A 25027-nucleotide genomic window follows, 5' to 3' on the forward strand; every position below is an offset into this window, starting at 1 on the left:
GTGTCAGCAGAGCAATCATGAAACCTTTAGTGACAGTTTAGGCTAACACAAAAATCTTGGATTAAACACATCAGATGTTACAATTGATCTAGTCCTCCAATTTTGACTGATTCAGAACCGATAAAAATAACAAAGTTTTAAAACTCCTTTATGAACAGTAAAATGAAAGGTTGTGGTGGATTTAGAGAGTGTCTGTTTTAGAAGCCCAGCTCCTGGACTTCACGTGGTCAGCTTGTTTATGATCCCAATGATGCTTGTTTAGCATCCCTCCAAGAGCCTCTACAGCTCTGCTAACACCACCATCACACACTTCATCACAGTCATGTTTATTTTTCTTGGCAGACCTACACAGGTCCTGTGTAACAGCTCCTATCACTTAATTTACTCAAATGTTACTTTTATACCTACAAATTACTCACAGAAAACAAATGTTAAAACACAAAACACATTGTGTTTTTCAGCACCACTTGTTTCTGACAATCCTTTTTGACTTATAAATTTAACTCTCTCAATTTCCCAGCAGGGTGCAAGGCTTACAGGAAGAATAATAATGCCCTCTAAACTAGTATTTCACAAGGATTTGGTATGAAAGATACTTAAGCATGAAACATTTGCTAAGCAATACTGTACAAAGAAAAAATACTAAGACGTCCATGACAGTAAAAGCCATGCGCAAAAAAAAATGTGGCAAGAGTTTGCAATCCTCTCTAAGTAACAGCAGTAACAACATAAAATCTCCCACTGAGTTCTTTTGACACATACAATCCTCAACTGCTCAGCGAAACCAAGAAGGACAGGACTTCTATTTCTAGCAGCTGTCTCTAATGCTGAGTGCCCTGTGAACACTTCGCAGCGAATAATGTTTTCCTACTTAGCCACTGACAATGAGAAACTAGAGTGGCACAAAACATCAGTGGTTGAATAAGATGAGCTCAGAGTAAAAAAAAAAAGTCCCCAAAAGAGCACTGGCTTTTCAGCAAAGACAGCTGAGGTCTGCAGTTTATTATTAGCACCAGCTGACAGTCAATGGGAGTGAAGCCAAAGGTGTACCAGTGCTTAAGGAAAGGAGTCAGGATGACCTAAACAGCATCAGTGTAAATCTGGCATTAGTATGAAGTAAGCAAACAGTCAAAATGTTCATCAGCAGAAGTACATAATTGATAACTCTCAAAGTCATGCTGGAAAAATATTTAACATCCATTTTTATTTTCATGGCAGGCTATAAAAGATGGGAGAGCTCAGAGGTACAAATAATTTTTCAGGTATGTGCTGCTATGATCCTCAGTCAACTGAAATAAAGGACTTTTCTGTGCCAGTAAAACATGAGAACAAAGATGAGAAATCAAAGGCTGGGAAAGGCAAGTAAGTGGAGGAGTACTTTCAGCTGGAGGTAAAAGGAAGGAGCAAATGACATCCTTCTTTTTTTCCCTAACTTAGTTGCCTCACTTACCATTCAGAGTATCTTCCACAGCATGTTATTACCCGCTCCTGGATTACACTAAACAGCGCAGTTCCCTCCTTCCTCCCTACCTTTGCTCAGCACAGCCTCCTCCTGCACAATACACTGAATGGCATAACATGCAGGTAACAGCTCTAACACACAGGAGATGCTCTAAAAGGCCCAGGGACTCAAAGGTGCTGGCATGACCCTTCTCACTTCATGATGACAAGCAGTCAATACATCTTGGCATTTCAAGTACAGAGGGGTCATCACACGCCACCATCATATTGATCCACACAGAGACTGTCTAAATCTTTAATAAAGAAAAGCAATTAATGCTTTCAGAATTTTAAGGTATTACAACTGCTTTCTTTCTGCTAACACTTCTTGTTCTCTTCCCACTTACATGCCAAAACATTTAATGGGGAGGTCAACAAGTGGATAAAATCTTTGTTATGCCATTATAATCCAATGGTCATTGGATTAACTCTTCCCTGGAAGAAGCTTAGGAAGAGACAGCAAAAGGGATTTGGAGCTGCTATATTGCTGGTGCCCAATAAAAACAAGAGTAGAAGGAGATATAATTAAAATAGAAACAGCTTCTGGCACCTGCACACCTTTAATTGTAATATGTTGACCAAGTTGGGCTCATGATCTTATCAGTTGCTCTCAGATCTACAAACTATGCTAGTACCAGACAGTGTAAGGTATGGTTTTAGCACCTTTGCCAGTTGAGGATTAACAACTCATGTGCTAGAGGAATCATGCATGTTAATTAGGACACACTTTTCTTGAACAGAAGGCAACGGAGATGGGAAAGAGGAGGGATAAAGTGGAGAAAGAAGAGCACAAGATAAGAGCAGAACCACACATTTTACGCTCCAACTGACTTGCTTGGGATTTGGCCACAGTGCATACGAGTGATGATGCAACTGTCTTTTTGGTCCCAAGCTCTAAGATTTGTCCAGCAACATTGCAGCAGGCATTGGCTGCAAGTGCCCACTGAAGCCAGGGGTGCTAAATTGCCTGGATCCTGAGTCTCAATAGATCTGATTGGTTACTGATCTTTAACAACAGGGACAAAGCCCTGATAAGAGTCAATCTTCAAATAGTGTATCTGTTCAACCAAAATATAAGAAAAAGAAGTCACTGAATTACTCATTAACAGTATTGAATAAATTCATTTTTCATTAAAAAAATATAGTATTTTAAAAAGATAAATTAAGTAATTAAACTCTCAGAATTTGCTTTTAGAACAGATGGGCTTAAACTCTAAAATTTACTCTTCCATCATATGTTGCTCTAAACTAAACACACAATTTCTTTAGGCGACAGCTTGCTTTTCTCTTTCCTCTCTCTGTGCCACCTGCCGGAATAGGTCTTTGATCTTCTGCTACATATAAAGGACATATATTTTTTGAAACTCACAAAGCTACTAATTTACCTTAAAATAATATTACATAAATAATTTAATGTTTCACAGCAGTATCTTTTCTTGGTCAGCGAGATGCAAGTTCCAAAATGAAAGCAAAATACACTCCCATATGCAAGTTCTTCTGGAAAGTTATGTTCCCACTCTCCCAAAACCTATCTGTCTATTCCTTTTGAGTCAGACCATAAATCAGAACTATCCAGAAACTTTACTGGCAAGGGGAGAAGAAAGTTTTGGAGACAGAGCTTTTAACAAAAAGATTGGATGGTAATAGAAAGAGGGGGTAGGTGGCTGAGGCAGGTGTTTCCTACAACTCTATCTTAACAAGTCAAAGAATGTAAAAGAGAGCTTAAACCACATTTCTGCCTGATTAGAGCTAGAATCCAAACTGCTCCTCCAAGAAAGCACCATTCCTCTTGTTTGTCTGAAGAAGTTGCACACCTGTAGCCCAGTGGGCGGAACACTTGATCGTAAGGGCGAGGTGTTCATTCACCTCTCTCCGCCGGCCCAAACTCTCTGGCAAGGGCAGACATCCCAAAGTACCATCACCAGAGAACAGAGTGAAGAGGGGGCGGAATCATATCTTCCTGATTTGCAACTGATGCCAGTGCCCCCAGTTTCTGTTTTTTTTTTTTTTTAGCAAAAACTATTTAACCTAATTCATCACAAGTTCATACAGAGTTTTAGCTTCCAAGACTTTTTTTTTCTGATTAGCTTCAGTGAGAAAGGTTCTGAATGTCTGTCAGAGACATTACAGAAGCTGAGTGCCACACACTACAGTTAAATACCTGAAACTGGAAAAGGGCTCATGTTCAGTAGATTCAAATGCAAACACAGGAAAACATAGGCCAAAAAAATACCCCAACCCTGAAGAACCATTTGTTATTGTCTCAGATTAATACAAAAACTTCCTTAAAAATATGCAAAAAGCCAACATTTAACTGAGTAACAAAGAAAAATTCAGTCAAGACAAGATCATTGCAGAAACAGTTAAATTAATTATTTGCATGATGCTCACTATCCAAGGAGAGAAGACTTTGACAGCTCTAAAAAAAAATATCAGCAGAAGCTTTGGGAAAGATTAACAAAATGAAGAGACACAAACCAGCCAGATTCAAGAGTTCACCCAAGAGCTCTAAAACAATGGAAGCATGATCAAATCAGCTGCTGTAATAAACAAGATAATTGGTAGGCACATGGGAATATGATGTAATGGGGAAGAGAAAGCATGGCTTTGTAAAGAGAAGCCATAACTTCAAGATTACTAGCGTTTCTGTAAGGAGTTAATGATTATTTGGACAAGGATGATTTGGTTAATGTAGTATATTTAGATTTCTGAAAAGCTCTCACAAGCCAAAAGCTCTTAAACAATTTTGTCATAAGGTAAAATAAAAGATCTGTCATTAATTACTATTTAAAGGATGGAACTGAGTAAGTGGGCAGTTTTCACAGTGTTACTAGTAGAATTGCAAAATGACCTGGACTATTAAACATAAATGCCCTGGAAAAGATGACAAACAGCAAGGCTATAAATTTGCTACATAACTCAGGTCAGCTCAAAGTAAATCTGCCTACAGAAAACTGATTTTATGGTGACCACACATGACAAGAGCTGGTGAAATTCTGTGTTGATAAATGCAAAGTAAAAGACAACTCAAACTGAGAATGGACAAGGGTAAGTGCTAAATTATCTATTGCTCCCAAGGAAGAGATCTTGCAGTTGTTGCCAATAATTTTCTGAAAACAAGGTCTTAGTGGCCAATGGCAGTCAAAAGGGTGGATGTAGTGTTTAAACTTATTAGGAAGGAAACACAGAGTAAAATAGAAAACATCACAAAGCTTTGCTCATATCTTGAATCTCTCACACAAAGTTCAGCAGCAGCCTCAGGAAAAAACAAGCCTCTTCAGCTTGAAAGAGACACCTTTGTGTCATGAAAACAAGAGAATTCTACCAAATCAGGAAAGAGACTGCAGGAAGTGAACAGAGATTGACAAGTTATTATTTCTCATGTCAGGAAAACTTAACAACCCCATGTTTTTGCTGCAGTTATTTTGAAAAGGCATCTTTTGAAAAGGCATCTTTGAGAAGGCATAATTAAGTTGTGGAACTTACCATTACAGAGAATCAAAGCACACACATAGCCAAAAGTAAATTCATGAAGGACAGCATTAAACACAATATTTTGGATGTATCCTCCATCCTCTCACAAGCAGGATTTGCTCTCTTTCTCCTACTTTCATTAACTGTCTGCCACCAGTCCCAGAATACCAGGCTAAGTTATGTTGTCTATCCCAATCTGGTGGCACTTACCTCTTGCTCTTCTCTGCTAGTCCTAGTCTGAGGTTCTTCAAGCTGTCATACGAGGCTCTTGTTTTTCTGTCCAGCCCTGAAAGTGTTTGCTTCTGAGTAGTTTTTGTCTTTAAGTCTCACTAGTCAGACCAAAATACAGAATCAAATTAATTACACTCATCAGAGGTAATTATTTTATTTAAAAAACTGCAGATGGAGAAGAAATTGCAAAGATGGAGATTCCAAGCTACCAAGAAGTGCATGATACTCTTTGCTCCTGATGATCAAAAGCGGATGCAATACTGGCAAATAAGACAGTCTTTGAGCATCAATAAACGAAACAAGCTAAGAACAGAAAGAGCTGATGCCCAGTGCTGCAAGGATTTGGCAGTGTGCTTGTCTTCTGTTTATAGAAAGCATAATGGCAGCATACAGCCCTTACAGGGACTGAGCAGAGGATTTGTGCAGTGTCTGCACTATAGAAACCTGCTTGATGTGCCACTTAGCTTTTACAAAGCCTTGCGAAAAACAGAGAAAAATATAACATAGACCCTGCACCTTCTCCCTCTTCAAAGTATTGTTGAAAAGGACAAAGGTCTGAGGTACTCATCAGCCTACCACTAAATACACCTCGCTTGTCCCCCAAAAAATGAATGCTTTAAACTAGAGTAGAAAAATAGAAGTGGAACAAGGCAAGCCTAAATTTAGATTCTTTCTTCAAGTAGATATAACTGAAGGTGAAAGCCAGGCATATAAGCATTTAACTAGTTGATTCTGAATACTGAGATACTTTTAGATCTTTTAAATTATTTACAGGCCTAAAAGGGTGGTCAAACATGAAAAATATGTCCAATTATTAAAAATAAAATAAGAAATAGATCATGCTTACTTTCTAAAAATACCTACAGTACTAAACACACATTCAGCAAGAGCAAATTCCTGAATCTATGAGCACCAAAGCAGTGCTTACTCTAAAAGCTCTCACTCTTTGAATTCCCATTCATTTTGCGCAAATGCTACACCTAGACTATATTTTAAAATTACTCCACGGCATAAGGAAAGTATGAAAGTGTGCCTGAAATTCCTTACTCTTCTATTTTCTTCTTTTAAAATAGAACGAGAAAAAAGATAATAACTTTTTTTTTTCTCTTCAAGCAATTTCATTCCTTGTCTCATGACCACCAACAGCATTTACAGCTCTGTAAATTATAATCAGGATAATCAAATCCTGTGCTTTGGGGTAGGAGCTGACCTCCATAGAAGCTGGGAAGAAATTTTCTCCCATCTGCTACACTACACAGTTGTAGAGGTGCATTGTCAGTACAATGGAAAGTCCACCCCATGTGAATGGTGGTGGCAGAATATAAGGCTTTGAATGCCAAAAAAGCAGAAATGACAAATTCTATGTGATTGATGAGAAATCCCTATGAAGCTTTCTATTCACTGCCAGATTCTGCTGCTGTGCTGTGCATGGACCACGAGGCCACTGAGTCTACAACTTCCAGGAGAGTCTAGACAGTACAGCTACAGCAAGGCAGACAGAAATAGAGAAGAATCTCTTTCCTACCAGGTCTGAATTTAAATTTCTCCTGTTGTAAACAGCTCCTTGACTGACTAATCTTACCCCCAGCAAATATAATTTGATTTTACTGTAGCCATATACGTAAACATAATATGAGAAAATCATGGCATTAACATTATTAACTACTAACAAAATTATATTCCACAAGTAAAAGCTGGAACGTAACTTAATTTAATCTAATACATTCCATGCACACAGACACACACAGACACACATATATAAACTCACACCAAAATAACATTAATTTAAACATCATGTTTCTGAAATCCACTAATATGAGGTCAGTATATACAGGATTGAAAACTGCACTTAAACAGGATTTCTTTGTCATTCTATTGTATTTTCTATTACCATAGGACAACAGTAAGAATGAATATTTCAGAGAAATCTGAAATTGGGAGGAACTTATATTTCAATATCCCACTGCTTTAAGGAAACATAATTCTATTAAGCACAGGTAGAGCAGGTTCACTACCAGCTTAGTGACCCTTCTTACAGACAACATTCCTTCTGCTGGGAAGCTCCAGCTTACCTACAAGTCAATGTCATGGACATGAAGGTGAGTGCTGGAGTTGTTCTGCCATTAGTGTTGCTAAATACAGGGTTCGACCTATCACATAAATATGCATGGTAAACTTGAGACCAAATTTACAAGAGAATGCCTCTAAAAAATCTGCTGAAATCCATGTGATTACTCCTTACTGTCTTTAAAATGCACATTCAAGTAGCTGAACATGAAATACCTGATCTGTAAAGTTTTCATTTTATTTCTAAATATTCACATTCTCTCTTTCTCCCTAGAAGTATTCTTAGAAAATTTTGGGTTTATGGATGCATCAAAATACTTCTTTGTATCTGCAAGAGTACTTTAGACTAGAAAACCCACTTAAAATTGTATTCATTTCCACATTTACTCAAATGGCACCAGGACAGGGGGTAGAAGAAAACGGGGATGGCATGGAAGTCTTGGCATCTGAGTGACTATCCCAGCTTTTGAAGCAGCAACGGAAACACGTCCTTTTAATTAGAAATTATTATTTCGACAAAAATCGTATGTACTTTAAAAAAGCATTTCAGGTAGTCCACTTAATATTGCATAAATATACTTTGTACTAAAAGTTTTTTTATAGAAGTCAAATTCAAAAAACAGTTTAGGTATGTGCATGTCTAAGTAAAGCAGCCTGTGTATGTGTGGGTGTGTAAATACCATATACCCAGATGCAAACCTTCAATGCATTAAGTAAACTTCAGCTCTATACCTTAATACTCAATTCTGAGTCTGGTTACCTTCCGGATTGTTAAGTCTTTCTAAATTAGAACAAGCAATTTCTCTTTGTTTTACCTAATATTTGAAAATGGCAAAAAAGTCCCATGGGTCACTGAAAATTATCCCTTCATTCCTGCCGCCTGTTTCAAGTCAGTCAAAACATTCCAGACTTCAAAAGGGGGCTTTGCCTGCTTAGGCCATTTTGGTGTCCTTCTATGGCTGGCCTATGAGGGATTGGTTATTTGGATAAATTAGTTTGTGGAGCCTGCTGGCCTTCTAGAAGACCTCAGTGTCTGACTGCAAATTAGTTCTACCGAACATGTAGAAATCCCTGGGCAGACGAGAAGAAATAAATGGTGATAAAATCTAATACTACAATGTTTGTAATGTGATTTTATTCTGCTCTGTAGCTTGTAAGCAAAGCTAATGTTGAATTAAAAATTTTCAAATATAAAAATGTCTACGAAAGCACAAAATCAGATCAGTATCCGAGTCACAGCAGAGAAGGCTGGATGCCAACTTTAAAGTTAAGCTTCCCGCAGGAATCTTTTACAAGAACAAACAAAAAACCTCCTGGTTTTCCACAGAATCAAGTAGGTATTTACATTACGGATGCACCCCTGCTTAAGCCAGGAAGTCACACAGTTGAATTCGGCTAGAGCTTGGGCTGTGAATAAACTGCTATGCAGTCTTTCAGTGCATAGTTGTACAACTGCCTAAGGAGAGTTTATCCTTAAGGAAGAGAAGTCAGAGAGCCAAAACTAACAAACATGGCTCCTCGAGCGGAACAATGGTCCAGAAAACCTAATAAAAAAGAAAATAAACTTCACTGGCAGTTTGCTTTTTACTGTTAAGGGCTAAGCTACAACTTCATCAAGACTTTCAAGAAGAGACTCCATGCTGAACAGTGGCACACAGTGGCTGGAAAAAGTCAGATGGATCGTGTATTTCTCATATATCTGTTTTCACAAGTCATCTAAAAATGCCTCACACTGTAACAAAGCAAAAGTTCCACCTCTCTGAAGAAACAAGGATTTGTAACCAAGATAAGTGTGGTATCTGTTGATGGACCCCAACAAAACCCCTGCAAGGTCTTTGTGATCTTGAGGAGTATGTCCAACACTACAAGCTGTGGGTAGCAGTACTTCTGTCAGTGCTCCAAGCACTGTTGCCTATGGCACCTTTGATTTTCTGCCACCAATGAGGAAAATAGAAATTTTAGTCATTTTAGTGACAAGAATTTCTCCGTGGTGTTACTGCAAACACAGATGAATGAAGAGCCTGTAGCGAATAATGTTTTCAAACTGTCCACAAACAGCTTACAATTTTCAGGGTATTTTCACTAAAATGTTTTGAAAGAAACAATTCTTTCAATAGTAACTGATTGAGCAGTTGCTATAGACGGCCTAGCAGCAGCTCACTTCAATTTGGGGAACTTAAATACATCAGCTAGTTCCGGCTGTTCATTCTTTTTGACACTTACTGAGTGTAATAAGTGGGTTTTGTGGCTTATGTTTCCAATATTCTACCAATTGCAGATAGAGAGGGGAAGGGGAGTGGGAAGGGTGCAGGCAATTACATTTTATAGGCTCAGTTACAGATTGCAATTGCATGGTGCTTGTTGGTTATTGCCTTGCAGAGCTTTCCAAAAAGGAAGCGTGTCACGCATTTCTTCAGAACGGGAGGGGAACACAGAGAGGAGAACTTTGCCAGTCTTTGAGAAAAACTAGGCAGCACATGCATGACTTCCACAGTGACAATGCTCTAAGTTTTCTACCAAAGGTAAAATACTTCTATTTTCACCCTTCCTCCTCATAGACTTTGTTCCCTAATGTGACAAACAGGTAATGTGAGTAAGCAGGACAAACATGTCATTGATGATGCTGTTCAAATCTGCAGGTCACCAGCCATGCCCTCAGGCACAGCCACGCCACCACCGTGGCAGTGGCCTCTGAAACAGCTCAGGAGTTGTGCTGCCGGATCCTGGCTCGCCTTGAAACAAAATGAACTTTCTAGCCCTTCTGGTAGTGAAGATAACCTTGAAAATGTGAAGAGAGTGTAATCTGATGCCTCAGTAAGACTGCAAGGAGCTCGAAACAAAGACAGAGAGATGTGAACTGCCCCAGCCATCTCTCTCTGGGCCCCATGGACTCAGCATTTCTGTGGTCGTGGAGTCTGGCATTTTTCCAAGATTCCACAGAATCTCGCATGTTTGCTGCAAAATTCATTATTTTGCTGCAGCCAGGTGCTGGATGTTTTTTGGTTTGGGTTTTTATTTTCTCCCTCCCCCTTTCTTGCTGAAACCAGCTACTTGCTCTGTGTCTTTCCACTAACAGAGGTAGGAGGTGAATTTTCGGTGCAAAGTGCCGCTCTCCGGTACGTGGCATGGGAGAAGTGTCCAGTGAGCAGCAGGGAGGAGAAAGAAGCTGGAAATAGGCAGCCAGGCTGCTCAGAGTGCTGACTGAAAGCTGAGGTTTGGGGGCCGTGGGGGGAATCAGAAAAAATTAACTGCTGGAGTGGACCAAGAGCACCTCCTTTTTTGGCTCACTGGGTACACACTATTTGGATCTACCTTGACTGCTGAGGGCCTCAGAGTCTTCGCTCTGTTTTCCAGATGGGCAAACTCCATCATCAACACCACTCGATGCTGAAAATACTTCTTGGTGTGCAATTTTGCAATGAGAATTTTCAATTATGAGCCTGGACAGGGTAGGAATGAAAATTATTTTCTGTTATATAATAACTTAATATTGCTACCAGAGAGAGAGTTATAGAAGAAAAGCCCTCCAAAATATCCCCAGAGCATATAGTAATTGCTTAAAACATGCCAGTATTTACTTGTGAAAATTTTCTTGTGCTGAATTTTGCAAATAAATAAACCCCATGCATTTAAAAAAAATCACAGGCAAATCAAATGAAATAAAATACCTGCTGACCTCTACACTGCCCTTTCCGAGTTTTTTTCAGAAGTCATCATCAGGGTACCTCTAATCACCTGGGTTATCATGCTGAATCTTATCAGTTTTTGTCATGTTTTTAGGGCTTCTAGAGGGTTTCTAAGGCAATAGATTCATGCCAATGCCAAGTTTGGAACTGGTAGACTTAGCCTATCACAAATACAAGCAATGATAATTTTGCATAATTTTTTTAAAATCAATTTGGTATAAGAGGTACTATTACACAGCCCTAGGCTCCTTACAATCAGAATTTCTCTAACACCCAAAATTACATTTTCATCTCAAAAACAATTAAAACAAGAAGTTGGTTTTTTTTATTTCTCAAGTATATTTGAACAGTGGGACTTGTTGCAAATGACTGGCAGACAGAAAAGCCCCTTCAGGATAGTGAAGAAAATACTAATTTAAAAAACCCAACCATTTGTTTTAGCTTGATGAAACATGACTGAACCATCTTTGGTAGGTGCATATATCATTAGTAAACAAGCTTCAAAGTCTTTTTTGGACTTAGAAAGAAAGCAACAGAACTTCAGTGAAATTTTCAGACATGATAACACACTGATATCCTCTGCCCAGCCAGCCTCAGGTTTGTGTTGTGCTTCTCTCTCAAGCACATAGCAAAGGAAGGGCAGGGGCAGAGGTAATGTTCAAGTTTGCAAGCCCAAGTTTGAAATTAATTTCCTATAGAATGCAAAGCAAGCACATGATAATTAGTACAATTAGAACCATTTCTTGATTAGGAAATGGCTAAAATACTCTCTCAGCTGTGTGAGTGTAACAGAAGTGCAGAAGTGAGTTTACTGGGCTTATTATGATAACCTCTGTACACATCAACACTGACAGGCTGTATTTGCATGTGCAGCACCATCCTCTTCCTCAAAAGAAAAATCTTGGCCAAAGACAATGGCAAAGTACTTCCTCATCTACTCTCTCATACTGTTGTCTGACAACTTTTTTCATTTGCCTTTACCTTCTCCTTTTCTTGGTATTTTCTCTGTTGTCCATCTAGCTCTGTCTTCCTAAAACATTATCCAGCTTCATTTCTCAGTTGTTGAATAAAGCTCCTCCCTTATCCACATGTACCTGAAATTGCTTCCACCTCATAGTTTGCACTGGCCAGCTGCAAAATTAAATTACCTTTCAATTGGTATGTGTAGGGAAGTTTTCTTCTTTTCCTATGGACTAGCACCAGGTTTTCAAAGTCACTACATGTGTTTGGGATCTTAAATCCCAAACAGGTTTTGGTTTCTGGTTTCTAATTATAGAGTGCTAATCTATCCCTCACCCTCTCTTTCTTTCTATGCACACACACAGAGCAAAATAAACAAAAACAATGTTTATGCCATCATCTTTATTTTCACTGAGACTATTTTGCTTTCTGACTACTGCTTTTAGGAAATCTCCCTGCTGGTCAAGTGGCTGATGCAAACACAGCAGACTGTCCAGTTATGAATGACTTCAAGTGAGACCTAATTGAAGGATCTGATTCCAGGGTTTAATACCCCAATTTTAAACCTCTCCAATGACACTGTAGTCAGAAAATCACACCCTGCCCTGTGTCATGTACCTTTGGGCACCTCAGTCCTCATTTACAGCAGCCTGAGTGCTGCTCAGAGCAGTGGGTCTATTCAGCAGTTACTGGCTTAGATTTTGATAATCCTGATAGCATCAACAACTACCACCCACTTGGGTAATGTGAAGGGAAACTCTGAGCAGATGAAGTGTTTTACAGGCTCTCTGGACTAAGTGGTGAAAAGAAGGAATGGAATGAATAACCCCAACAGGAGTGCTGGTGGTGCCAAACCATGAACAAATATTTCCCTTAATACTCCTGTTAAGCGACAGTTACATTTGTCATTATATAGAGCCCCAGAACACAATTACCCAGCCCAAACCCTCCACAGCACATGAAGCCCAGGCTATGCCAGGCACAGAGAGTGCAGCATTGCAGTGGAAGCCACAGAAAATCCTGACAGCTTCAGGGAAAGGCTTTTCATGCATGGAGGAAAGCCTGATTCCAAATAGAATGAGGAGCTTGGGTGGTGCTGAAAGCTCTGGCACTGCAACTGCAAACAGAACCATCCCTGTTTAGTGCCTGTTGGTAACCATGGCCACTCTTTCCCTAAGAGTTAACTGGTCCTGTCCACACATGGTGGTAGCAGAGATGGATAAATACCCAAACATAGACATAGAGACAAGACTGGAACAAATGAACATTGGAAAATAATCAAAGCCATATTGCTTCAGACAGCAAAAATTACACTATACATGAAGTGTAACAAAAACACACAACACAACAGGCTTATTATCAAGGGCTTGGTTTTGTCTACTCTGTTGCTACATGAAATGGAAGCATCAGGGAAACTGGGTATAGAAACATAAAATACAAAGAGAAGAGTGAGAGAGAATAGACTACTGTCAAATGTAGAAAATAAACACATGAGGGAAAAAATGCAGAAAATAAATCTAATTGAATTTACTAAATAGCTTTCGGATTTATTTTACAACTGGTAAAAATAAGGTAATCTCAATATGTACACTTTCTGTGTAACAATTCTGAATAAAAACATATATGTAGCATTTTGAATTTCACCAAGTACCAAGAATGATGTCACTAATTAAACTGACAAATCCAAAACACACAACTAATCATTTGACCATGGATGAAACATTCTTAATTGTGCCTGACAGTTTCAAAATTTCTTATTATTGTGACTCTAAAACAGGCATTTACAACAAACAACAATGCTACAACATTTTTTTGCTACTGTTCTTAAGACTTTGCAGCTAGGAGTTGCACTCACTTCTCCCAGAAGCAGTATTTGCATACATTCACACAGGCAAAGATAAATATCTTCAAATAATGGGAAGAAAACTCTCTAACAGATAAAAATGTTAACAACATAAACACAATAGGCCAAATATTTCTTAGAGAAAGTATCATTTTGTAATATGAATCACTGAAGACAAATATTTTTAAAGCCATAGTTAATTTTCTGTAGCTTTAGCATAATCCTCCATCTCTCAATTAATTTCATCATTCCCTGCTCCTTCCAATCATTAAAAGGGCATGTACCTCTCTAAGACTTTAATTCACTTGGTTGCCACAAAAATAATTGCCACTTTAAAAGCCACAACTTTTTTCCTCAGGACTGACAAGTTGTTTACTTACAGACTTCCCATTTATTCCCTCGGGGTCTTCCATTGAAGATTTCTCCTTCCAAATTATATACGGGCTATTAGTTACAGGGAGGTTCAGACAGTCCTAGCACACACACACCTGTGGAAAAGACAGCACCACATCGTCGGATTAATTTTTTGGCATGAAACTAGGAGCTGATCTTCACTTCTGCAACTTTCCAGCAACTAACAAGTATTCACAAGTTGGGAGCAGTTGTCTTTGAAGAATTGAATCAGTCTTGAAAATAAACACACAGCTGAGCTGTTTATTGAGAATCCATGCAAGCCAAAAGCAGGCAGCGAGAGCCCCGTTGTGCTCACTGTCTGCAGAAGAATAAAAGGCAGCCACAAACACTTCTACCGCCACTATTTCTGTGCCAACAACACATCTCTTCTTTTTTTTCTTTTTTTTTTTTCTCTCTCCCCTTTAGGAAGCTCAGCCTTCCCCTGATATCTATCAATGTCAATAGTACTTTAATGCTAAGAGGAAATAATAACAAAGCAATATGATTGTAGACAGAGCCAGGATAAAAAAGAAAATCCACAAAGTTTTCAAACGTTGCCCTCAAGCTAAGGATATTTTTGTACTTAGTCTCTTCAAGTTTACATTAGGTCACAATCTTAGGCCTCATAAATTATAAATATGGGATGCTTTGTGTTCTCTCACCTTCAGAAAGGGTGTTCTTTGATGTTTAAAGTAACAGTGAAGTACTGAGACGAAACAACAAAGGCTTACCCTACCAAACAGATATCAACCCAAAATATGGTTTCCTTCCTCCTTTAGAATAAAATGCTGTAAACCTCTTAAAACTCAGAATTATTCATTGGTGTAATTTAAACAAACACAGCTAAAATCCTCATTAGAAAAAACTGGTGCTTTTTTTTAAATACATGGGGAAGATGCTGTCAATAAAAAATAAAAACTAAAATCTGGGTTTTTTTAAGTGGGTATATATATAGATATATATACACTTTATATACACAGAAACGTGACTAGCACTTTGCTCTTCTGTGACAGTTGACAATATGGTCTGAAGAAATTCAATTTGTCCTAAAACCACTCTGTATATGAAATACATATAATTTAGGATCAGGACCCAAAATCTTATTCTTTATCTTTCTACCTGGATAAGACTCTAGCAAGAAAGTAAAAAAATCCCTCCCAACCCAGTTTTTTGGACACTATTCTTTGCATACATTTGGCTACTTCTATAAAATCTAAGCATTAAGAAAGTGTTAACAGGTCCACTCCACACCCTAAGGAAGATGCTAATATGAACCATGCTTCTGCAATGCATCCACTCCCTTCTTTCTGGTTTACAATTGAGAGATCAAATCCAGTCCTGCTCCTGCTGAGAACAATGGCCAATCTGCAATATTTCTGTGAAATCAGGGTTTGGTGCTTATATTTGTTCTGACACCAGATTATAGGTTAGAAAACTATTTATGGCTTTAAAAAGTGACAATTAAAGTTAGGGAGGGAAAGGAAAAGATTTTTCTAATAACTTAAAAAAAAAAAAACAAAAAAAAAAAAAAAAAACCACAAAAACCAAAACCAGAGAAGAAAACAGCCCTCTAACAATACCCCACTCCTAAGCAATGACTGACATCTGTTTCAAAAACTCTTTTATCGCAAAATTCAATAAATGGAAAAACCGCACAAACTGAAAGTCTGCCACTTGAGCGAGGGAATAAAATGGAGCCTTTTCTAATGGAAAAATATTCAAAAGTCAATTGATGTAATGCTGGTATGGATGACCTGATGGATTTTCAGATCAGCAGTGCTCTCTTTACTAATGGAAAGAAAACTTCACAAAGACTGGTGATTTTCTCTTGAAGCCCAGAAGGAAAAAGCATGTATGTTTTAGTGTATATTACAGTACAGCCGTAATTAGGGGACCTAACTTGCAGGAGCTGCTGTTGCAAATATTTTCTCTCTCTGGGAAAGATTCCTATGACACACCAGTTTTAAAAGAGCCTACTCTTGTAATTTCTGCTCTGACACATGCTGCACTTCATGTCACTGCAAAAAAGGTTTACAAAAAGCTCCTATATATGTGGGCACCCACCCACACTGCTAGGGGCAAAGACTTGTCTTGCTCAGAAGACACCAGAGACTTCTGGCAGCAGAATCAAGTCACAGTAACATGAGGGCTTAGATGTTAATACAGAACAGCTGATCCATAATTAAGTAATAATTAAGTCATTTTAATTTTGAAAAATTCAACTTTTAAACTAGAGCAACTTAAGTTATCCTGATTCTAATTGTCATCTTAGGTTATTTTTATCTTTTAGTAAATCTTTACAAAAACTAATTGAATTCCCTTGACTTGTTAATGTATCAAAAAATATATCCAAATTACACAGTATCTATTACAGAGAAGCTGTTATATGCAAAATATGCTGTCAAATATGAGTAGGACAAAAATTCAATTTATTGAAAAAGACAAAATCTAAATTGAAGGGAAGTCATGAAAGCACATATCCTGTTTTATTTTTCTCTACTTCTTTGGAAGTTGTTTGTTTTGTAAAATATTATTAGCATTAAATACATAACAGTATTAAGAGTCCCACCAGCTAAAAGAGTACTGTTGTACCAGGCATAATGACCAGCAGTCCTCTTTTCCAAGCAGCTATTACCATTTAAAAGGGAATAAAAAAGCCCACAGAGAAGCACAGAAAGTGGTTTATGGGGGATTTTTATTCCTCCTTTCTGAAACGTTAGCCAACACCGTGCAATTTTCCCCACGCACGCGGATCTCAACACGCGCCTTTGCCGCCAGGCACAGCGTGGCTGCCAGCCCCTCCCAGCCACGCTGTGGAGGTGGCAGGAGCTTTAACGAGCTCCTTGTCATGGAAGTGCCCATGTCCCCTGTCCCCATCTGAGCACCCACCTGAAAACATGGCAAAAGCCAGTGGCAGATCAGCCGGGAAGCAGATGTTAAACACAGTCACTGAGAAATACTCTCTTAGGGCTGGGAGGTACCAGCAGAGGCTGAACACGTGCAGAGAGAGAGTACCAAACGCAAGGGTGACCAAAAGGTAACTGGCCACGGCTGACCCTCGCACCTAGACACCTACATTTAAGGACAAGGAACCTGATTCTTTATGCTTGCCAAGCTTTTCTTCATAAAAGCTGTGCATTTCCCATGCAAGACCTCCACTGCCACTAATCCACACCTTGGAGCTGTCCCAGGGCTGCTGTAACACACCTTCAGCTGCACTGGGCCCCTGACAAAACTCACAGTGATCAGAAACAGCACCAACACAACAATACCTTGGGCTACCTTAGCCCTTCCATCACCAAGGAGAAGGAATTAAACTTTTCATCCTGTTCCTGTGCCACCAGCAAAATCAATCCTGTCTTACAACCTCCCGGCTGATTATGCCATTGCAAAGTCTCCAAGATAAGGTCATTTTTAGTGCCATCAGTGCTTTCTGCTTTGCTCTTATTTTCTTATGTTTTCTCAGGAACTGATGGGATTTTTCCAGTAACACTTAGAAAAAAATTGTATCCCCCCCAAACTATACACATTTGTTAGAGGAAAAAGAACCCAAAAAGCCATACGTGCTTTACCTTTTGGTAGAGAAAATTAAAAAAAGAGTTTATGAAGCTGGGTGAAACAGCCTTTTTTTACCCTGTAGATGATAGCATGTTGTATTTTACAGTTAATGTGAGGGAACTCAATAGTTTTGATTTTAGGTGCTATATTTGGTAAATTTCCTTTTTAGCACTTTCTAAAGACTCACTACATTCACTCCATTCCCAGGTAGGTCTCTTGTCCCCCACCCCCGCTTCCTTTTAGGGTGTTAAATTTGGCAGATAACCTGGGTAGCATTTAGAAAACAATTATTTCCAAATGCTGGGAAAGAAACTTGCCAAGTGTAACAGCTGAAAACCGAAAAGAAAGGAAAACAAAAAAAAGAGGAAGGAAATAAAATGGAAGAGGGAAAGGTATTTTTAAAAACTGAAATTTGGTAGGGACCTTTCAGCAGCTTTATAAACAATTAACTCCAGAGCTGTGACTGAAGACCACCTCTGATTCAGCCTGGAACGCCTGCAGATGCAATACAGTATCTTGCCTTCCAGTGAGCCTCAGGGACTCCAGCAAAACAGATAGGTGCCCAGATGTGTGGAACTTACCATGCACATCTGCTGGAAGGCATCCCACACCAACTGCAGCGCTGACACTGAGCAGACACAGACTATGGGGGTGTGCAAACCCCCAGACCACTCTGTGGCCATGCAGCACGTAGGTGACAAACTGAACAACACCACAGAGGGTAGGTCACTATTTCTGTATCCCAATAAACATCCACGTTCATCTCAACAGACCTTTTTTTCCACTATCATCAAGCAGAAATACATGGAGTGTCAGGACTTGTGGCTGAAATAAACCTGTGGGAGAGGGGGCTGAAAGTCTTCAGTGTTATTGGTAAGGTTCTTCATATAAAATAGAACAAGCACTCTGATGTCCCGAACAGGCATGTTTAAAACCCATGGCTCTTACACTCACTGTCAGGTCTAGGTCTAACACCAAATTAATCTCATTCTTTAGAAGTAAATAATATAAATTTAGTATCATGAATTTTGTTTTGCTAGCTAGGTAATCACTTTTCTTTATTTTAAAGATTAAAACTATGGTATTTCCCTAACATTTTTAACTTCACTGAGAAGTTAAATTTCCGGTACGGAAACATGGGGTCTCATCTGCCTACACAGGAATCTCACAGGGTGTTGGACCAGAATAACCAAGGAGACTCAAGAGCAAAAGGAAGCAAGAAAGACGATAGAAATGAAGCACTATGAGCACAAAAAAAAAATATCACAGGCAAATGATATCAGTGACAGTCTCAGAAATACATCTGTGCTACTTTCTGAATGCTGATTACATTTATAAAATTGCTATCACACTGTAAGCCTAAGTATGTCTTGAAGGAACTACTCAACAATAGAGTTTGTGCCCCATTTCTCCCATATACCATTAAATTGAACATGAAAAAGGTGTTGAGAACACAAGGGCCACGATACTGGTTGAAACCAACAATCCTCCTGATGCTGTCTCCAGCAACAACCATAACTGGACAGAAGAGCAAGAACATAACAAGCATATGCCATTTTCATGGCATTTTCCCAGTTTCCTGCTATTTCAGCTCAGAGGGTTTCCTGAGACAGATGGAGTTCATCTGTGTAGCAATCCTCAGTACAACTCTCTGAAGTACTTGTCCATTCTCCTCCTGAAGCCTATGTAATTTTTTTTTTTTTTTGGTTCCTAGCAGTTCTGAACATTCATTTTTTGGGGGAATTACTGAGAACTGAACGAATTTACTTGGTATTATCTTAGACGCCAAGACCCCACTTCTGAAAGGGTCAGCCCAGTGCCATCAGTTTCCATGTACAGCTACAACCATTTTAACTGAGGTTTAGCAGTTCACATTTATAGCTGCAGAATTTCAGTTGTCATTTTATTGTCTACTGACTTGTCTCATAAGGTACTTAAGCAGTTCTTCACCACTCTCCTTGCTATTCACCTCAAGTGGAAGAAATCTACAAAAATTATTCTGCCTGATTAGCATACTTATTGAGACCTTTGGAGAGTGGAGTGAGGATAACAGAAAAGTCCAACCTGAAGAAACAATCAGGGGCAAAAGATATTGGCATGTTTTTATGGGAATCTCCTGGTTGCTAATTTCAGCAAGCTCAGAAGAGCTCTCTGGTCTCCCAGCATTGGAAGAGATGGTCAAATACAAAGAAAACTCTCCTGAGGTGGAGACAGATGCCTGACGATGATGTACTGTTCAAAATTTAGAAGGGTAATAGGACTGGAAAACTGGAAAAAAATGAAGTAAATAATTTGCCATTGCTTTTACAAGATCCAAACCTGAAATATAACTGTTTCAAAAACTGTCTTGATGAAGTCTGAGTTGCTTCGCGCATCAAATGGTCAGGAATGGTTTTGAACAGGAATTAGGACCTGGTATGTGTTTCAGGTGCCTGCAATGGGTAGATTTCTAAGTTCAATCTCCCTCACACAAACACCCAACAGGGAGCCTCAGTCAGGAAGCTCCACAAAAGTCTAAAGTGGGAGACATACACATACAAAAATTTAAAGCAATAATGTTATTCTAAAACCAGAGCTCTCCAAACATAGCAAAAGATGATATTTTTCATTGAATACTAAATGGACACAAAAGCCAAGCTGTAAAAATTATACTGGTTACTTGCTTGCCAGAATTTCTTTTCTAAATTACTTACAAAATTAATACTACATTTAAACTACACAATGGGATCAACTTTATTTGTATCTGAAATGTAGGTTGAAACTGTTCAGCAGAAAAACACTCTAACAGTTTAGGACAGGAAATAAAGAATATTCTTAAGGTGAAAACATAAAAAATCTGCTTTTAAAAATTAATAAAATTACATTTTACAAGGTGAACTTTGCCTCGAATAAGGATGAAACAGCTTTTCTCTTATAGCATTCCATAGGATCTTTATCATCAAAAAGTTAGAATTTCCCTGGTTTTATTTATGTATCATTAAAAAAGAATAAAACCAGAATGCAACAGCCAATTCCTTTGTCATCATGTCTTTGAGCAATAAATCTGTTTTCTGCTTTCTATGCGTCAAACAGACTACAAAAGGTGGGGGGGGGGATGAACAGATTATCACTATTAGGTTAAGTGTCATGGTTAATAAAGTATATGAACTATGTACAAGAAAATTGTTGAGCTACGAATCATAACTTGCAACTGGAATATTTACCTAGCTCAGGAAAGAAGTGTAAGATACTTTACAAACAAAGCTTTCTTTCAACCCGTGTGGTTCTGTACAATGTAGTAATTATATATGTGCTTTAAGAAGCCTTTCTACACCTATTATAAATTTAGATTAAAGGTAGGGCATTGCTTATTATTTTACATGTGCTTTTAAAGTAGTTTGTAAAATATATGCAGTCTATAAAAGTTTGTGGTTTAACAACAAGCAACTTGTCCTGTTTCTGCATAATTCAGTGCAAACAGGTAAAAGTCTGCTAGTTATAATTAATACAGGTCACATGTAGAGGTTTTAAGGTTTACACAGAGCAATTAAAGTAATTTTCCTCTAGGTGAAATGTCTTCATTTTATAATTTTTTAAAGTTTTAATTATTTTTTTCAAATAAATCAGATAAAATTTGAGTCTGAAGTTGTAACAACCTTCATTAAAACCTAGGCTTCCCCCAAGCTGGTAAAAGCATTCAAGTATACCAGCAGTATTTTCAATAGTGGGTGCCACAGCATCCCCAAGAGCAGAAAAATCCAGACAGATGGGTTACAGAAAGCATGGTTGCAAGGGAGTCACCCAGGCTGTAGAAAGATAATGTTCAACCAGGAAACACAGAGGCCAAAGTCTTGGCATCTCCTAGTGAGATGGAACCCAAGTGCTGTGTCAGGGCCCGCTGAGGTCCTACACTCTCTGAGAATCACCCAGCTGCCTCTGGACTCCCCCTGCCCCTGGGAGCTGTGTAGGTGCCCTTGTGTGGCTCAGAGCCATGCCTCTGGTGCCTCTATGGGAGTGCCACTTGCAGATCTCACAATAGATCATCCACCAAATGCACATAGCAGTGACCTTTCTCACACCTTCTGCAGTAAGGCTAAGGATGCTGCTCTCCTCTTTACAATAAGAAAATTTCCCTGTCTCTTGAGGTCAACCAAAATTTTCACTGGTAAGTCACAACAATCACACACTGCAAGGAGCACCTTATTTTCTGTATTTACAACAGATCAATATCTACAAATAATTCTGCTTCTCTTCATGCAGTAGAGGTACCTACTCGAAATTGGGATGAGCTTCACTAGTAGGTGCAAGTAGTCTATTTTCTTCATTTGGACTCATTTCTGAGAATGGGATCTTTTTCAACCTCTGTTAAGTCCAAATGAAAGAACATGAATGGTAATAATACTGAGAAAACCAGAAGGCTGTACCACTGAACTGTCAAATCTGTCAGTGTGAAATTCAATGGGTTATTTAAAGGCACCACATCAGCCTAAGCATCTACAGCCATTTACAGCTCCTTGTTTGTCTGTTGGTTTATACTGCAAGCACCCTTGTGAATTACAGTAAAGGTCCAGCTACACCTTTAGCCACCTAAATACCCTTTGGAAGCCCGGCCCATGGTGACCAGAAATACCCACAATTCACTAACTGAAAACTAGTTTTAAGGCAGAAGTGATACTGTTCTTACCTAACAATGATGCTAACCTTCCTTCGCATTTCTGTTCTACATCCTCAAGCTCTTGCCTCTCAGGAGTAATCCCAGGGAAGGCACTGCCCAGCTCCCTCTGGGATCATCCCTGCTGTCAGTGTGTCAAGCAAGGAGGCACTGGTTGGGACCTCTCTCTCTTTTCTAGCCAGCAGTCACTCCTTATGAAATTAAACCCCACCAATAAATTGTTGACAAATTTGGACAATTAGCATTGGAATATTACAGGGGAGAAGAAGAAAATTATTGTAGGAGTATTTACAGGACTCCCAATTCCTTGCAAAACAATGCTAAAACACTTTTGTTTTTTAATGCTGTTCTGTTCTACTTTGTCATAACTTGTGCTTGACAGATGACATCCTTCTCCTCTGATTCCTTCCAGACTATGCTTTCAAGAAAATGGATTCAGTAACTCCTCATTTTCAACATAAGAAAAACTGAAAACGTAAGGATTTGGAACCTTGATAAATAGGTTTTGCTTACACAACTACACAAAGATGCATTTTGTGGTTTTTGTCAGCAAAAAATGCACCTAGTCAAACAACAATATTTAGTTTCAGTTCTCCATGTCTCAAAACTCTATCTACCAATGAGAATGAACTTTATATATATTAATGAAAAAAACCAAAACACTCAAAAGCAAAACACAGTAGAAATGAAGTAATTAAATAAATCAGTCTGTCCTCTAGCAACAGGCACACTTCTTAAGTGTTTGCTTATCCTAATAGTCTTGCCATCTTTTTCACCATCACAGGTCCAGGTGAAACTTTAATTATTATTAAACATTACTGACTATAGCAATATATTAAGTGGGAAGAACAGAACAGACAATGGTTATTATCTATAGAACATAATTTTTGCAGCTATTATAAAAATAGTTTAACTTATCAAATAATGCCATAGCTAAGTTCTTATAAATAATATATCATAATAAAGGAAAAAGTGAATAATTAACTACACTATCATTTTGAATATTTCACTTTCTTTTGAGAACAATACAACCTAAAACATAAAAAAAGAAAAATTTATTCACACAACACCATGCAATCCCCTTCAATATTCAGATGATAAAGAGATCAAGCTATTGAGCTGAGTAATTAAAATTCAAATTTTTCAGGAATTAGGCCAATTGCCTAAAGTAGCAGTAGGTGTGACTCGCTATGGAAACAGCATGGGAAGGACAGAGAAACAACTTCGAGTTGGAAAAGCTTTTAAAAGCATATGAAGTACCCAGCTGTGGCCTCCTTGATTTTAAGGACTTTACACACAATTTCCGTTCTTATAAATAAAAAGAGCTTTCTCCTAGCTCACTTCATTATAGTGGGAGCTGCAAAAATGCAGACCCACCTCACAGGGTGGGAGTTGACCTCCGTGATTTTTCCAGGCAGCCCGGCACAGTGGGGCCGTGGGCAGACTGGGGCATTGACTGCACTGCCCACGCCCCCAGCCCCTGCTCAGGGTTTGATTAGGGACAGCAGCTGCCCCCAGGCTCCCCCAAGAACTGCCCCTCTGGGTGGCACTGCCAGGCAGCCACAGCTCACTGTCACACCATCAAATCCAGACAAACTTTTCTTGGTCCAACCATTAGAGCCTTTCCATGGTAGTTTGACCATATCACAGAACTCAACAGTAAATTCATATTTTACTTCTTAGCTCCATGCAGTAGGATTAGCAGTATCAGACAGAGCGAGAAGATACTCTGTGTCACAAAGGAAAAAGAAAAAAAAGTTAAAAAAAAAGAAAAAAAAAAGCAAAAAAAAAAGCACTAAAAGTCTCCAGACATTTGAGAAATCATTATCTTATGATGTTTGGTATATCAGATTAAACAATCAAAGAGAGTAATAATGATAGAAAGGAAAAAAATCTCAAGCCTCCTAACTCAATTTAAACTCTTAATTTTGCATCACTCTCCCTCTCTCTAAATCTAGAAGGAAAGGTTATTTTGAGCAATAACATTTTTGGATTCTATAATTAAGCAATTGAATGAGAGAAACAAAGAAAATAATGTAAAATTCTAAAAATGCGCAGGATGCCAGAAGGCCCCAGTTTCTAGCTGACTAGGAGAAACTGATCAAATGACCTTTGAAGATTTTACAATTCTCCTGCCAGAGTCCATCCCTCACTTTGCCCATGGCAACAAGATTTGCAGCACAAGGAGGACAGAGCCACAAAAACAACAACAACAAAAAAAAAAGAGTGACTTGCTTCCTCCTTTCTCTTCCTACCCTGTTTGTAATTCAGTTCACGTGGGAAGATTAAGCTAATGAAGAAAACTGGTAATGAAACATCAAGCTTGGAATGAATAACACCAGTTATTGGTGCTACTGGTAACCATTGCTTATGGTCACATAAGGAACCAGTGACTCAGTTTCTACTTAGATGGTTATAAATATTTTTATTGATGCTATTATAATTTCTAAAATTTTGAGGACTGGTGAACCATTCAGAAAGAGTAATTCATACATTTTAAAAGGTTGTTGAAGAACACGCATACTTGTGGTTTATATCACACTTACATCTACAGTAGAACAAGGTGTGTACAAGCTAGAACAAAGGTTTGGGAGGAAGGTATCTAGACTAGCCTTCAGAAGATGTGCCAACTACCTCCACGAGCTGCAGTCCTCAATTAGGGAC

General features: G+C 38.6%; 1 protein-coding gene and 1 long non-coding RNA gene across 2 annotated transcripts in view; both read right to left on the reverse strand.

The window, feature by feature from the left end:
• Nucleotides 1-10702, reverse strand: part of LOC128795962 (uncharacterized) — a 36849-nt gene extending 26147 nt beyond the window's left edge. Inside the window, exon 1 of the long non-coding RNA XR_008433679.1 lies at nt 10585-10702. This is a non-coding gene — a long non-coding RNA (uncharacterized LOC128795962). The remainder of the gene's footprint in view (nt 1-10584) is intronic.
• Nucleotides 1-25027, reverse strand: part of EYA1 (EYA transcriptional coactivator and phosphatase 1) — a 158121-nt gene that overhangs the window by 131667 nt on the left and 1427 nt on the right. The window contains exon 2 of the mRNA XM_053957106.1: nt 14142-14249. Coding sequence (XP_053813081.1) covers nt 14142-14174 — 33 coding nt within the window. The 5' untranslated portion in view covers nt 14175-14249. The remainder of the gene's footprint in view (nt 1-14141; nt 14250-25027) is intronic.

The sequence above is a fragment of the Vidua chalybeata genome, chromosome 1 (assembly GCF_026979565.1).
Source record: "Vidua chalybeata isolate OUT-0048 chromosome 1, bVidCha1 merged haplotype, whole genome shotgun sequence".
Classification (NCBI taxonomy): Eukaryota; Metazoa; Chordata; class Aves; order Passeriformes; family Viduidae; genus Vidua; species Vidua chalybeata.